We start from the raw sequence: 15,863 nt of genomic DNA on the forward strand, positions 1-15,863 counted from the left end.
TGCATTCCAAGGGTTAAATATGTTATTTGGGGTTGCTTCAACCTGCGGTGTTAAAGTAGCCAAATCCTGTGGGGAAACTGTTCTTGGCAACACTGCTACATGGCTACTTTTTTTTTTTTTTTTGAAAAACTAGTATTTGTAAACCGCTACTTCACAACTGCAAATATTCTGCAACTTGAAAACAAAAAGTCTTATTTAATCTAATAAATTACAATAACTGCAAACACGTCATGAACATTTGTAGTTTTATTGAAACTTAATACACAGACTAAACAAAAGACAAACAGAACAAATGAAGAAAAAACGGCTACAAACACATCTTGTATTTAACAGAAGCAAACTCACCTCTTAGTGTCACTAACTGAACACAAATACAAACTGATAGGTAAAATTACATTGACTGTACAATCCAAACTTTTTCTCACACACTCACTAACCCCTTTTGGAATATAAAAAGGTTCAGTCCAATCAATCATACAGTTTTTCTGAGAGGTTAAATAACAGAACTGGGCCACACTGCCACCCACTGGTCAGGACGAGTAGTAAATTTACTCCCAAAATGAGTCCTAAAGGAACATTGTTGCGCTTGAACCAACACACATATGCGAATGAACTCAATTTCACCTACTGCACGAGTTCAGTTAGTTCAGGGTCCATCAAGAGTTTAAAGACTCCTTTTGAGAGTCATCTGTGACTGTTACGAGCCAAACCAATCTAATAATTGTCTAGTATGTGTTGGTGAAGAGGACTACAATGAACAGTGCTTTAAGGATCTGCACAGAAGGGTTTCACAACCACAAGAAACATCAAAAGCACTGATGAAGAAAGACATTCATGGGTATTTGATTCTTTCTGCACAGGCTGGTTTAAAATGTGAACGATCTCAAACTCCAGCCACCGTTATTATCACCGTAACTAACGCAGCGGTTGAAAACTTTAAAAACAACAAAATAGAAAGACCTGAATGTGTCTGAAGTGGGAAAGCAACTTTTTAAGGCTTGACAATCCAATTTGTTTGTACTGGCAGAATACGGTTGGTGTAAACCAATTGACAAGGTACAAAATGCACATTAGTGTCGCTTTAAAATCTCTAATATCTAAATGTGATGCATTCTGATTGGCCCTATCAATTTGTCAATCACTAAACCACCCAGTAGACTAACATTAATTGTTTAGGACGTTGATTTTTTTTTTTTTTTTGACAAAAAGAGTTTGTCAGCTGTTTGTTCAACAAAACTAGTTTTTTTTTGCGCTAACCTTGAGCTACGCACAACCTATAACCAACTTTTTTGGTAAAATCCAATCATAACACATCTAGCTTAGTAGTTCCTCCTCAAAATCTTATGCAAAAAAAAACATTCAAGCTTTTAGAACGCCAGTCTTAAAACAGCTTAACATGGTAAGTTCACTGCAAACTTGTGCAATAATGTCACAACAATGAGAGAGATTTCACTACAGCCAAAAGCATCAATTCTAAAGCAGAAAACTTACCATTTGGCTGTTTTTTTAATGCAAGAATTCTGAGATCTCATAGTAAGGTGGTTGTAATCAGGGTTTCATGCATTTGATCAGTCTAAAAACGTCATTTGTCAAGCAGAGATTCGTTATCATGATCCACAGTGTCTTATCGTTTTGGACTTATGAAATAAAACATTGACTGTGAATTAAGGGTCAGAGGATCTACTCTATATCTCACGGTGAGCATGCATGTGTGTCAGTGGCTGTCGCGTTTAAGAATGGTCTCCGTTGGCGCTGTCTCCATCGTCCTCTCCTTCCTCTTGCTCACCCTCCTCCTCCTCCTCTTCATCATCCTCCCTTCCTCGACTCTTGATCTGCACAAATCAAATGAGTAGAGTGAATATGAGCAAGGTCATATAATAATTTCTCGCACTGTTGTTTCTCTTTCTCTCACCTCCTCTTCCTCCAGCAGGTCTCCCTCGTCCTCGTAGTCATTCATTTCTGTGCTCTCGCGCTCTTTCTTCCCGCCGGAGTGCTGGGGTGACACCTCCTCTGGTTTAGCACCCTTCACATCTGTGCGCACACACAGTAATAATCAGTGATTGTGTAAAGGTGGTCATTTTTGTGCCACCAAACAGAACTGTAAATATAAACAGGTCTTTACCAACCAAAGCCAGTAAATCTAGTAATTTCTAATGACACTAAACTAGATTGTTATAGTTTTATCTGTGTGGCATGTACCTGATTTCTTGCTGTGGTCTCTCTCCATGCGCTCAAGGCTCTCCAGCAGGTAGTCCACTTTGTGTTTAATCTGAGTCAGTTCCTTTTTAATGGTTTGTAGATCATCAGCTCTCACTACAAACGCACACATACAGTTGCTTATTAGCCCAAATGTACACTACTGTTTGTGGTCAGTAAGATTTCTTAAATGTTTTCTGAAAAGTCTCTTCTGCTCACCAAGGCTGCATTTATTTGATTAAAAATACAGTAAAAACTAATATTGTGAAAAATTATTATAGCTGTTTTCTATGTGAATATATTTTAAAATGTAATTTGTTCCTGTTATGCAAAGCTGATGCAAATCATCCTATTAGAATGATTTCTGAAGGATCACGTGACACTAAAGACTGGAATAATGATGCTAAAAATACAGCTTTGCATCTCAGGAATAAATTACATTTTACAGTACATTCACACAGGAAACAGTTATTTTAAAAATTGTAATCATTATTCACAATTAGGGGTGTAACGGTACATGTATTCGTCCCGAACCGTACGACGAAAACAGTCAGTCATGGAGATCCAGAAGGGGGCAATACAATGCTGTTTGCCAACTGCAAAAGGAAAAAGAGCAGAAAAACAGCTCAAGACTTGAGTGTTTGAAAACAAAGTCCACTAGATAGTGAACATCCGTTGAATGAGTCTTTGTGCGCTCGTGGACAAAGGAGATTGCTTTGAAAATGGAGCAGAACGCAAAAATAAAAAGCTTAAGCTTTGTTTTTTTAAATATAGTTAAAGTGGAGCAGATTGTAACACTCCTAATGAACAAATTTTATTTTTCATTATTCTATTTTTTTTCTGTACTTTTATAACACAAGATGCTTTTCAGTTTTGTAGCTGATTGTGACCAAATACCTTTTGTTTTTATCAGCCCTGCCAAAACAATCTACACCAGCAGGGCCCAGTTGCATAAACTTAGTCACTATATTAAGACTGTGTCTTAAGAACTAGTTTGACCAACTTGCAGTTAACCAAGGGGTAATCAATGTTATTTTTCCAATTCAAATTACACCAATCTACCTTTTTATGTAGCAGACTTCAAGAAACCACTCTTCAAGAAAAACATTAGTGTCTTAAATTTTAAGACTAGTCTAAGTGGTTAATGCAACCGGCCCCAGGGGTTGGCAATTAAGTTTGGCATTGCGCCACTAGATGGCGGGCCAGAACATAGTCAAAGGAGACTTGAATAAGCCCATTAAAAAGGAACACTCCACTTTTTTTGAAAATATTCTCATTTTCCAGCTCCCCTAGAGTTAAACAGTTGAGTTTTACAGTTTTCGAATCCATTCAGCCGATCTCCGGTTCTGGCGGTACCACTTTTAGCATAGCTTAGCATAGTTCATTGAATCTGACCAAAGAGTTTTGATATTTTTCCTATTTAAAACTTGACTCTTCTGTAGTTAAATTGTGTACTAAGGCCGACAGAAAATGAAAAGTTGCGATTTTCTAGGCTGATATGGCTAGGAACTATACTCTCATTCCGGCGTAATAATCAAGGAACTTTGCTGCCGTATCATGGCTGCAGCAGGCGCAATGATATTACGCAGCGTCTCTCACAAATGTCTCCATGGTTGCAGGGCACGTTCCCTGTGCAAGGAGGGGCTCACGGGTGCTGCGTAATATCATTGCACTGCTTCAGCCATGGAACGGCTCCTTTAATGGCATGTTTGAGTCATGCTCTAAACTAACTATGTTTTATTTCCTCTTTGAATAATAAATGTGTATCATTTTAATTTGCTTGTTACACAATATGGAGCCTAACTTATTGTAATAGGGTTAATTCAGGTTGATTGGGTCACTTTTCCTAGTCATCTCAATGGCAAAAAAAGTGTCCCAATCACCATGAATTCACCCTAATTATTTGACCTAGCCTACTTTTACACTCAGAATTATTCCTTGGCATCCAAACGCACTAAACAGCATTTTTTTAATTGTGTGCGTGCTGGAGGTACGCTATTATGTCGTGTGCATAGTGAGATGTTAACATTTAAGCTAGCTGGTGAGAATCTAACCCCCGGTTTCACAGACAAGGCTTAAGCTAGTCCTAGACTAAAATACATGTTTGAGCTGCTTTAACTGTAAGTAACTTATACTGACAGATCTAAATATATGTCGGTGTCATTGTTTTGTCTCAAGATGCACATCAGTAATGTATTTTTCTAGGGTACATTATAAAAGTTACCCTAATTGAACTAAGGCCTAATCCTGGCTTAGTCTAAGCCTTGTCTGTGAAACCGGGCCTAATAGTCTAAAGAGGGAATTTACAGCGAAAATAGGGCGGAAAGAAACCTAGTTTTGTGAATGCAAAGTTGGTGTTTCTTATCTGCAACGAAGTTGTCGCTGTTTGCAAAGAATATAACATTAGGGGCCATTCACATGTCGTGTCTAAAATGCGTGGAAAGCGTGGCCGTGCCTCTTTCCTTTCCAAAGCGCTTGCTCTCCCGGCATCTGTTGTTGCTATGCAACCATAAACTGCTCTCCAGACAGATCTATTTCAGAACCAGACGCTATCAAAATAATCTGGCTGCGGGTGCGGGCCAGATATTATTGCTGGTGGGCCAGTTTTGACCAGTTTTTTAACTAGTTGCTTATTAGCATGCATATTACCAGGATATTGGCTTTATTTATTGGTTTATTTGTACTTATAAAGCAGATATTAATGCCTAAAGCCCTATTCGGACGAGATTAATTTTACATGGGGAGGTGGGGGTAAAGTAATTATTACCAGAGCTTCTCTGTGATTTTAGCCCCGTCCGAATGTGCCATCTCGGTGTCAGTAAAGATTACGGCAACTTTTACCTTCTGTAAAAAGGTCTGGAAAAATTACCTCAGGTAATACTAATCCTGTCCAAATAGACCCGCTGTAAATATGTACGGTAAAATTCAGTCATTTCCTGTTTAAAAGTAGTTTTCTATGCATTTTTCAAGCATGGAAGCACTTGAAGAAACATTCAGTTGTGTTGTAGGTGGAGAGACAAGTATTTTCTACATACCATTCAGAGCAAAAAGAAGATCGAAGCACTTGTCAGAGACACAAAACTAATTTTATCTTTAGCTAAGTGCCTATTACCATCATAATCAAATCAGAATTTAATTAATAAGTCATTTGACCGGACCTAACTGTTATATATAATTTATATATTTAGATTATATGTGTTTGCGACAGGTTTGCGCAAATGGTATCAGGACGTATACCGACATGACAACAAGGAGGTGACGGTGGTGCGTAAATCGAGTTACCCCTCCCACTTCTGCTAGTTTTACTGAGATGTCTTGTCCCGTGCGAATTGGCCAATTAATATTACAGACGTCCTGAGGTAAAATTGCATTACTCCACATCCCCATGTAAAACTAATCCCATCCGAATAGGGCTTTATTCTTCATGAAATTGTTATTCTACCAAAATCGTACCCAACCGTGACCCCAAATTGCCTTCTGTGTTACATCCCTATTCACAATGTTACTTTTTATCAAATAAATGCAGCCCAAAAGGAAGATTATGTGCGACTTCAATTTTGTACACACACACATAGTAATGAACATAGAAAATGGATTTAAATTAGAACAAGGAATCAGGGTTCCTATACGTTTTCCATTTCAAAATTCCATACTTTTCCAGACTAGAATTTACAGACCTCTCTGTAGATTTTTAACCATATTTAACAAATGGTTAATACAGCATTATTTTCAGCATTATATTTGGTATATATTACAGTCATCTGTAGATATTCTTCTCTCACTTTTTTTCATTGGTTTTCTCAAAGTTATAATATGCGCTTACATAAAGAGAAGAACCCTAAAACGCATTATAACCTGCATATATTCACCTGACTCATCGGTTTGATACTGATATCATAGTTTGATCGTGGTAGGGTCTGATTTAAATAATCATTTGCTCCTTAATCTGTTACTGGTGTGAGTGGCACACGCACATTCGATTAGTAAAGTTCAAAAGAGACACGCTTAAGGTAAAAGACAAAAGGCTTTGCGTAATGAAAACATGCGCCTTGAATTTAATCAATTGTGTTCAACAACCACTAAAGGATCACTAAACTTTTGCAATGAAAACACTCTGCTTATATAATAAATTTATTTTCTTAGAAATTCTTAATTTTATATTTTAGAAAACTGAAGAGGCAATAGTCTGGAAACACAAATGTTTTCCCATACTCATCCAGACCCGAATATTCCTCAAATAAAATCCAAACTGCATAGGAACCCTGAGAAATAGAGAGGGGAGTGTAAAATGGATAATACAGCATGAGAAAGCGCTCACTGGTGCGGGAGGTGCGCTGGCTGCTCTTGGAGGAGAAGCTGCTCTTGGTCCGACGGCTGCCGCCACCACTCACGCTCACACGCGCGCGCTTGGACGGGATCACAGCTCGCGACAGCGGGGGAGGAGGGGGCGGGGGGACGCGTGACGGGTACGAGTACATCCTGAAAACACAAGCACTCAGATTAACACACACGTTCCGGGAATCGCGCAGTTCGTCAAATCCGAGTTCAGACAGACATTAAAAGCCTTTAATGAATTGCAAGCCGTTTGATAATTTTAAACGCAAGTGAATTTTTCAATAGCAAGCACTCACCTGTCATAGTAATCCCTCTGAAAGTCATAGTCCAGATCAAACGAAGAACTGTGGGAGAAGGCAAAGAATTAAAAGGGGAAACTTCTACATAAGATTATAATTCAATTATATAACTATATAGAACAGAATAGTAATATAAAATGCCAACCTGTACATATCTCCTGCAGAGCGTTTAATAGTCTTTGACCGATGAGGTTTTGGCTCACCAGCCAGATTAATATCTAAAAAAGCAGAAAGATTGAATATTCAAATAAACTGACATGTAGCCTAGTGGTCATGAGACAAGTCACTTCGGATGAGAGCATCTGCTAAATGAATGAATACAAATGTAATTATGAGGGGCTTATAGGAGCAATCACCAGGGGTTTACGTGAATTTGGGAGGGGCAGCATTATTTTGCAATAATTATGTTTTATGCATTATTGGTTAGACTTTGCAAAATAATATTAAAAAATAAATAAATAAGAGGGATTATAATTTTGTTTACTACTGCTATTGTAAAATATACTTTTCCATAGCTTCAATCCCAGTTAAACAAATTTTGCATGCATAAAGCCTATTCTAGGGCCATTAAGATTTTTGCATTGTGACAATATTACTTAATTTAATCATTTTTAAGGGTGCTCCGGTTGATCCGGCCTCTACAAAGGTGGATCAGACTATTTTTCTATGCGCAGCTAAAATTGCTTCGCTACATATACCGGTCTGGTAGTTCTACCAGGTGTCTGAAAAGGACAACTGCAGAGACATTGCAACGAAAGCAACCCTACAGCACCAACAACTAGAAAATAGGGCTGTGCGATTTTAGTGCATTTCGTTCCACTCTAATAGCCCAAACTTAAAATCCAAATCAGCTAGATCAGGGATTGCCATAAAATACAGTCTACATTAAACTGCGAAAGATATATTGTTCCCAAAATGGCTCTCTGTGCGCACGCTCCGAGATGGAAGTGGAACATGGACAAGAAAAGTGAACTTTAAAGGGTTAGTTCACCCAAAAATGAAAATGTCATTTATTACTCACCCTCTTGTTGTTCTACACCCGTAAGACCTTCGTTCATCTCACTGAGCCATCTGATTTCATCAACAATATCCTAATTTGTGTTCCGAAGATGAACGAAGGTCTTACAGGTGTAGAACAACATGAGGGTGAGTAATAAATTACATTATTTTCATTTTTGGGTGAACTAACCCTTTAACTGAGCTTCAGTTTGCGCATAAATGGTGAAATACACACATAAATGTGTCAAAATACCTGGCGAGAATTCGCTTAAACAATGCTGGTTATGTCTTAAAGGGTTAAGTTCACCCAAAAATGAAAATTATGTCATTAATGACTCACCCTCATGTCGTTCCAAAGCCGTAAGACCTCAGTTCATCTTCGGAACACAGTTGAAGATATTTTAGATTTAGTCCGAGAGCTTTCTGTCCCCCTCTCTTCCAGAATCCTTTCCATTGAATTGATTCCATTGAACTGATTCCATTGAATCCTTTCATCTGTCGGTGTTGGGAATGCACTTTTTCGTCACCGTGGTTGTTTTTGGCGATTAGCACATTTAATCTTTCTGGACATGGACAGTATACCATACAAACATTTTCAATGGAGGGACAGAAGGCTCTCGGACTAAATCTAAAATATCTTAAACTGTGTTCCGAAGATGAACGGAGGTCTTACGGCTTTGGAACGACATGAGGGTGAGTCATTAATGACATTTTTGGGTGAACTAAACCTTTAAATAAACAAACAGTTAGAAAATGTTGTATATTTAATAGGATTAATCTATATTTAATTTATACAGTGATACTATGCAGTGTTGTTTACTTTGTTGATAAAGACCGTATCGGAAAGTATCCTTGTGAAACAGTCGGTTATGTCTTAAGTGAACGTAAACAGTTGAGAAAGAAAACGAGTGTGTAAAAGTATAATATTCTTTTGATTTTCAGTGGAAATTATTGTGAGATTTCCTAAAGACTGAATATATACACACCAAGATTTTTCTTTCATCTTACTACAAATGAGAGAAAGTACTATTCACAATATGGCGTAATAAGTCTCGCCTTCAAATTAAAAGAGTCAATCTCCAATTGTCAAGTCATCGCATCACTGCAGCTGCCTATAGAAGCTCCAGTTGCTAGAAACAGTCCTGAGACTCACGCACATGCGCATTGGCTGGTCCAATCTAAAATATACACTTTTATGGCTCAGTTTATGTCAGATTAGTTGCTGACTTGAAATGGCTTTTAAATGTGAATTTGGCAAGCTGTTCTACAATAACATTATTGCAAAATAGCCATGTTTCCATCCAAATGCAAATGCAAATTTAACTTGTGCGCAGTTTGGAATAGCGCATAAAACATTTGCGGTATTCCAACAACTGCACTGTTTCCATCCAGTGAGTTGAACAAAATAGTCACCTTCCTGATAAACTGGCACTAAATATCAGAAAAATATACGTTGCTGCAGTAGAAGCCACTATATATTATAATTTTAGTATATAATTAATTACTTGTGCCGCCCTCAGAGCGTGCGGACGAAACACAAATGCCTGGTGTTTGTGAACGCAATCGTGCAAGGCGCTTCTGGAAAGGAATTACACCGAACCACTTTAATGACAGACTTTGCCTAGGTACTACAGAATGACCATAACAGCATTTCAGATGCTGTGCAACGAGATCGGTCCGCTGGTTGGTCCAGTTGTGCCGTCCCATCACAAAGTCACATGTCTTTTTTGATGCGCATCAAGGAATTTATTCAGTAAAAAAGTGTTTCCGTAATAGTTTATATGCATGTTTTTGTATCGCATAAATTTATCCAACTCAGTTGAACGCATAAGTTTTGTATGCGCATTTTTACAATTTATGCGCATCTTGGCGTTTCCATCCAGCATTTTTTTAAGCAGTATCCCAAAATGCGTATAAAAATAGGTGGATGGAAACATAGCTAATGACATCTTCACAGTGGGACGTCACTCTACTTACCGAGCACCTGTCCAACGATCATCCTCCCATCTTCACCAGCAACCGCCGATCTGGCGTTCCTCTCGTTGGCGTACTGGACGAACGCGAAGCCTTTGTGCACGGAGCAGCCCACGATCTTCCCGTACTTACTGAAGATGGCTTCCACATCAGCCTTGGTCACCAGCATGGTGTTGAGGTTCCCGATGAAGACCCGGGAGTTCAGCGAACGCGGATCCGTCTTGTTGGTGACGTTACTGGCCATCAGGCTGCTGGTTGTGGGGGAATGACTGAGCAAAAAGAGGAATGGAAGGGGTGCACAAGATTGACAAAGACAGGAAAGAAAAATGAGAAATCAGCTTGTCGAAAATACTACCAGACTCAGTAGCTGTTTCCATCCAAAGATGCAAATTTAACTGGAAAAATTGGAATATTGCATAATATACTTTCATCCCATGTGTTCAAGAGAACAAAATCACCACTTCTCAGGAAACTTATACAAAGTAACAATAATAAAAAGTTAGTTGCTGCAACTGGGGAAGCCTTTGGCTTTTTTCCTGCACAATAAATGAATTTGCACAAACAATCGCTGTCATGTTATCTGGTGTTCAGATGCCTGATGTTTGGGAACTCAACTGTGTGAGACAGTTCTGGGAAATAATTACACCAAATCATATTTTTGACAGACTTTAGCTCAGGCATTTCAGAATGACTAAAACAACATTTGAGATGCTGTGCGATGCAGTTTGTCTGCTGATTAGTCCAGTTACCCAATCACATGACCCGTTGAGGCAGAGTCTGTTGTTGCGCATTAAAGTATATAAATGCGTTTCAATACGTTCATGCACATGTCTTTTTATCAGATACAAAAATTCAACTGAGTGCATACTTTACTTTATGCATATTTTAACATTTTATGCACATTCAGCACTTTTTAACACAATATCTGCATAATTCATATAAAAAAATGTGGATGGAAACTAGCTAATGAGACCGGTTCTGGAAATATAGTGTGCAAGTCAACTTGAAACAGCATTCACAACCCATTTTACTCCTATAATAACATGCACTTACGAATCGCTTATAATAATAATAATAAAAAATAAAACAAAACAAAAAAAACACAAGAAACATGTATTATTGAGTAAATGGGGTCCATTTTGGTTTCATGTTGACTTTAAATTCATTCTTACAGATTTAAAAAGAACCACATGAAGATTACAGTCCAGATCTATACATACACATTTTCAATTAATCCATTATTATGAACATTATCCGAAAACAAGACATTTGGCGTAAGAACAATCATTTTCAAGATATATATACAGTTTGTATCAATGCAGATGAAGTATTTAAGCTTCATAATTCACATTAGCTGCTTAAGTTATATCTAGTATGTTTAAAATCAGAGCCACAGCAGTCATATATGAAGTTTTCCTGTACTATAATGTGCTTAGATATACATTTGAAATCAGAAGATTCACACATCAACTAGAAGGGCGTGTACATTGTAGTTTATGCATTTAGTTGGGCGACGGTGTTCATATCTGCACACACCAGGACTGGATGGGTAATGTGATGTATGGGCTGCTGAGATATTGCATACAAACTAAAAATACAGATGTGAAACCAATCATTAGCTGCTATCAAGTTAAAGTATAGGTGTTGTAGTATCACTTTGCTTTGTTTATGGGTTTGATGAAGAGTAAAATGGGTGGAAATGCACTCAAAATGTATCTGGTTTTGTGAAGTACTATGACACTATGTGTGCGGATCATTTTCTGTGCTTCCAACACATGAGCGGTAAACTGGTATGTTTGAGCTGGACTGGGCAGTGTGCTGTTGTTTCTGAAATAACTTTGGTAGCTTAGATCGCCACATAACGTGCACATTGAGAAATTTAAGTGTGCTGAGGGGGATGTTGGGGGTTGAATATTCAAAACTCACTCCATTCTGTCTGTAATTCAGGTCGAGTCGTCTGTCTGCCTGATTCTGTTGGAGAGAAGAGGGTCATTATTGGACACCATTGAGCTGCTGCTCAGCAGTGCATTGTGGGTGAAGGTCGTATTGTGTGGGTGGGTGATGTAACCCACCGCACTTTAACAGACGTCACATCAATTTTAACACTTTCCCAAGGTCAAACACGCAGACTAGTGTTTGGCTGCTGCCACCCAGTGGTTAGTGTACAAACCTTGAGGCAAAGAAAATAAAATCCAGATATCCAAAACTAAACCCCTTTTAATTTAGGGGAGAAATGTCAAAAAGTGTCAAATAGAGTGATGTTTCTTAGCCATGTGATCAAATGACGCATCAAATCCTGCACTAATGAAAAAAGAAAAAGAAAAAAACTGCCACCAAGGGAGATTAAAAAGGCCTATCAAGTGATGCCCTCGGCACAGCTTAAGACACACCATTAATCTGTATTACAGCCCACTGAGCAAAAAGAGATGAATATCAGTGTGTCTGTATTATAGAGATGAAAGTTTAAGGCCAATTACAAAGCAAGTCAGAGGTCTGAGCAAATTAAAAATGCAAAATCTCCTCAGGTTCCATGATAGATACAGTAGTAGGACAATAAACATGAATTTAGGGAAATTAGGACCTCAAGTTTCTATAATTGGTAAAAAAGTTGCATAATAATCTTAGTGTAGAAATTCTCCCTTGTCTTTCCTCACATAATTTGAAAATGAAGGCTATTCCAATGTCTCAATATTAAATTGTACAGCATTACTCTATAAAGTCAACACTAAAATGTGCTAAAAACAACATTCTTTTCCCAGTGGTATAAAGGTGGGTATTTGGATTAATTAAGACAATTTTAATGTATAAATATTTAAATTGCATAGCATTATTCTATAATGTCAAGACTCAAGACCAAATTATATTACAGTTAACATTGTTTTCACCCCTGCAAAATGAAGATTTGATGGTGTAAATGTGGGTATTTTAGAATAATTTGAATGAAAGTTCATGGGAAAATCATTGAATTTTAAATGTGAAATTTAGATATTGTACCACAATGTTCTAGAAATTTGTCTACAGCAATCTGTTGGGGCAGCCAACATGCTGAAGACTCATCTTTGCACTTGAATTCAACTTTATGGGTTGGGGAAAAGCATAAAATGTGTTTGAATGGCATGAAATGAAGAACAAGGAGAAACTTGTAAACTTGTAATTGTCCTCTATAGTACACCACCAATTCAAAAATAAGACCTCAGTATCAAATGTTGGGATTCTCTCAAGGATCGGCTCAGAAAAATATAGTGTCTTTGACTTAGTGTTCTGCTAGCCTGTTTGCTAAGCAAATTCAGACTATGAACATTTCTCTAATTGCACTAAATAAACAACAAAATGCACAAGTCTATACACTATTTATAAAGTATTTTCAACTCTAAAAGGTGACGAAAGCAAGTAAAGGCTACACACAACAAACGGGAGTCTAGTCTGCACACTTTTCAGGAAGATTGGTGCGGAAGTGGAGAATAAAAGTAAAACCAACTTACGGATTGACGTGGGTCAAAAAAGCTGGCTCAAAAACTACAAAAAAAGCAAAATGAATAAAATCAGAATTGAACATCTGAGATGTGTCCCTTTTAACTCACTAAAGGGATTTTTATTTTTTTTTTTATAACTAATTGAGTGCACTGGGCTGACAGACCTGAAGTCTTCATGACAAATTTGGTGTAAAATGTTGACTTGATAATGAAAGTGTGACCTCCATGACTTTAAAAAAGCAGAATGTCTATTTTGTATACAAAGACATCATCAGCATGTGGTGCTTAGTATAGACCAGGGTTTCCCAAAGCGTTAAGTTCAGTGAAAAATCTAAATTCAGTCAAACTAAAATAAGAGCATTGCAATGCGACAACACTGCATCAATCCCATTTCATTATACAACACTGTTCACAGCCATAGTGATGCGGTCTTTTGTAGCTTTGTAGATTAAAATGGTAAATGACAGTCACATTGCAACACTTGTAAAAGCAGAGAAACTGATTCAGTTACAATATGCTTATAATTCCTCCCCCGCCCCACATTCTATAATTAAAAGCAAGTTTTTTTTCTATAAAAATAAAAATTATGATTGTACAAAATATTCCTAAGAGTAATCATAAACCATCGAATCAAAACATGTACTATATGTAATGAAAATGGAGGGTTTTACATATCCAATATGTTGGGGTGTGTATGATTCTCATGTTTAGGAACCCCTGATCTACACCTATTTTATAGATAAAAACAAAACCACAAACTGGTCTTGACAGGTTTTAGCTGGAGTATGTATGATGCTGATGTGTGCCTAGTGGGGAATTGTGTGGGGAATATGATTTGGTGCACTCCACATTCTCATACAAGACCTTTTAACAAAAACAAAAGAAATACTTGTATAATCTATATCAAGCACAGAAAGAAGACAGCAAAATTAAACCATTTTAAAATGTGATACTGCATGGAAAATTTTGTTCAAGTCTTATAGGTGTATGGTGTTTTTTTTGTTTTGTTTTTTGTTTTTTTTGGGGGGGAGGGGGGGGCATTTTCATATCATCAAGACATTCTACAAGACAACTATAAGAACTTCATCATGGGCTAAACTCTTGGATTACACACAAATATGATGTAATATCTACTTGAATGCAGCATGGGGCAGTTGAGCACATGAGCGAAGGCAATAATACTGTTCTTGGCCCACTGGGCTTTCTTCAAACATTTATTTCATAGTAATGCAACCAGCTCAATTCAACATTATTGATGTACTTTTAATGGAAAGATTGACCGTTTACATGATTTTGCATAGACCAGGGATGCAAATGTAAAAAGTGTTAAATGGTCCATGCGTTGTCATAGATTATTGCATGAGACAGAAAACGTGTTTTCTCAGTCCATTAAAAGTGCTGAAAATTCAAAACCTGCAAAAACGTCGCCTGAAAATTCAAATGACACGATTCCGACTGGAACGCTTCGGAAAGCAACGACCCTCAAAAATAGGAGCAAAAATAACGCCCAAATAACCGTATTAAAAAGGACATGCTCAGTCCAAATGTCTACAGCTGAATAAAAATAGTCTACTCATGTTGGGGAAAACAGTCTGTCATCTTAAAAAATGAATTAAAACGCGTTAATATTCTGAATCCCGGACATGGAGGGAAAAACGACCCCATCTTGAAAACACAACCACCGGTCCATGAGAAATTTCCTCCACAATAACTTCAAAAATCAAATAAACCAGCTGCTCTAGCAGTAGTCCTGCAAAAAAATGGGGTGAAAAATAACTCCTACTTTGAAAAATAAAAATAAAATGGTGCGATCCTCTCAAAGCATTATGTTTTTTTTTCACTGCTCTACCACGGCATCACAAAATGTACGCCACCAAAGCCAAGCAGAAAATGACCAGAAAAATGCATTAAAAATAAAAACACAAAAATTCTCCAAAGATAGTTCAAAGTCAGTCAAAAATAAAAAGTGACAAAAAATCTCTCGAATCAAAATACTCACCGGGAGTTTAAGACTAAAAATGATTAAAATTCGGTGCTGTACTGTTTTGTGGATACAGTCCGTACCAGCTCGTTCAGTAGACACCGACCAACAGACGAGTGCACGAAATGGCGTCGAGCAAATGCGCACTGAAAATAAGCCCCGCCCCGCTCTACATATCTTCTAATCTCATTGGCTGCATTTCAACGCGCTGAATAAACAGATGGCATCGATTGGTGGATTTACGCGTCCTTCTTTTGTACGCGTTTCTTTTTTCTTTCCTTTTTTTTTTTTAAGTGCACGTTCGATTGGTGGATGCAGGATTTGGTTAGCAGCATCCTCCCCCGGAGTAATCGCTTTACAAAAGCTTTTCATCCCATCTATACAGTTAACAGGGCGTTAAACAAAAATACAAAAATGTACTATGGTAAACCACATTTCCTGACAAAATAATTATTTCTACTAAAATAAAATTTGCTAAATTTATTGTAAATAAATTAAGTGAAAGAAATGTTCCGAACAAGGCAATCCTTTATTCATTTATTATTGTTTTATATAATGAACAATAATTGTAATGGTATTTGATATTGAACTGTTTCAAGCATCTGT

The 15,863-nt window shown here is 37.5% G+C and overlaps 1 protein-coding gene across 3 annotated transcripts; it reads right to left on the reverse strand.

Moving 5' to 3' along the window:
* Window positions 1-230: 230 nt before the first annotated feature.
* On the reverse strand, window positions 231-15,365 carry LOC137029941 (heterogeneous nuclear ribonucleoprotein C). Of its 3 annotated transcripts, none has more exons than XM_067399775.1 (10): window positions 15,276-15,364; window positions 13,286-13,319; window positions 11,730-11,774; window positions 9,936-10,072; window positions 6,976-7,048; window positions 6,828-6,875; window positions 6,515-6,675; window positions 2,200-2,313; window positions 1,913-2,031; window positions 231-1,832 (listed from the first exon to the last, which is right to left on the reverse strand). In XM_067399775.1, the coding sequence occupies exons 3-10, from the start codon at window positions 11,732-11,734 to the stop codon at window positions 1,731-1,733; spliced, it is 759 nt and encodes a 252-aa protein (XP_067255876.1). In that variant the 5' UTR covers window positions 11,735-11,774; window positions 13,286-13,319; window positions 15,276-15,364; the 3' UTR covers window positions 231-1,730. The 3 variants fall into 3 exon arrangements, with proteins under 3 accessions (XP_067255876.1, XP_067255874.1, XP_067255875.1); XM_067399773.1 differs by having other exon boundaries at window positions 9,807-10,072; XM_067399774.1 differs by lacking the exon at window positions 13,286-13,319 and having other exon boundaries at window positions 9,807-10,072; window positions 15,276-15,365.
* Window positions 15,366-15,863: the final 498 nt, after the last annotated feature.

This window comes from Chanodichthys erythropterus, chromosome 11 (genome assembly GCF_024489055.1).
Source record: "Chanodichthys erythropterus isolate Z2021 chromosome 11, ASM2448905v1, whole genome shotgun sequence".
Classification (NCBI taxonomy): Eukaryota; Metazoa; Chordata; class Actinopteri; order Cypriniformes; family Xenocyprididae; genus Chanodichthys; species Chanodichthys erythropterus.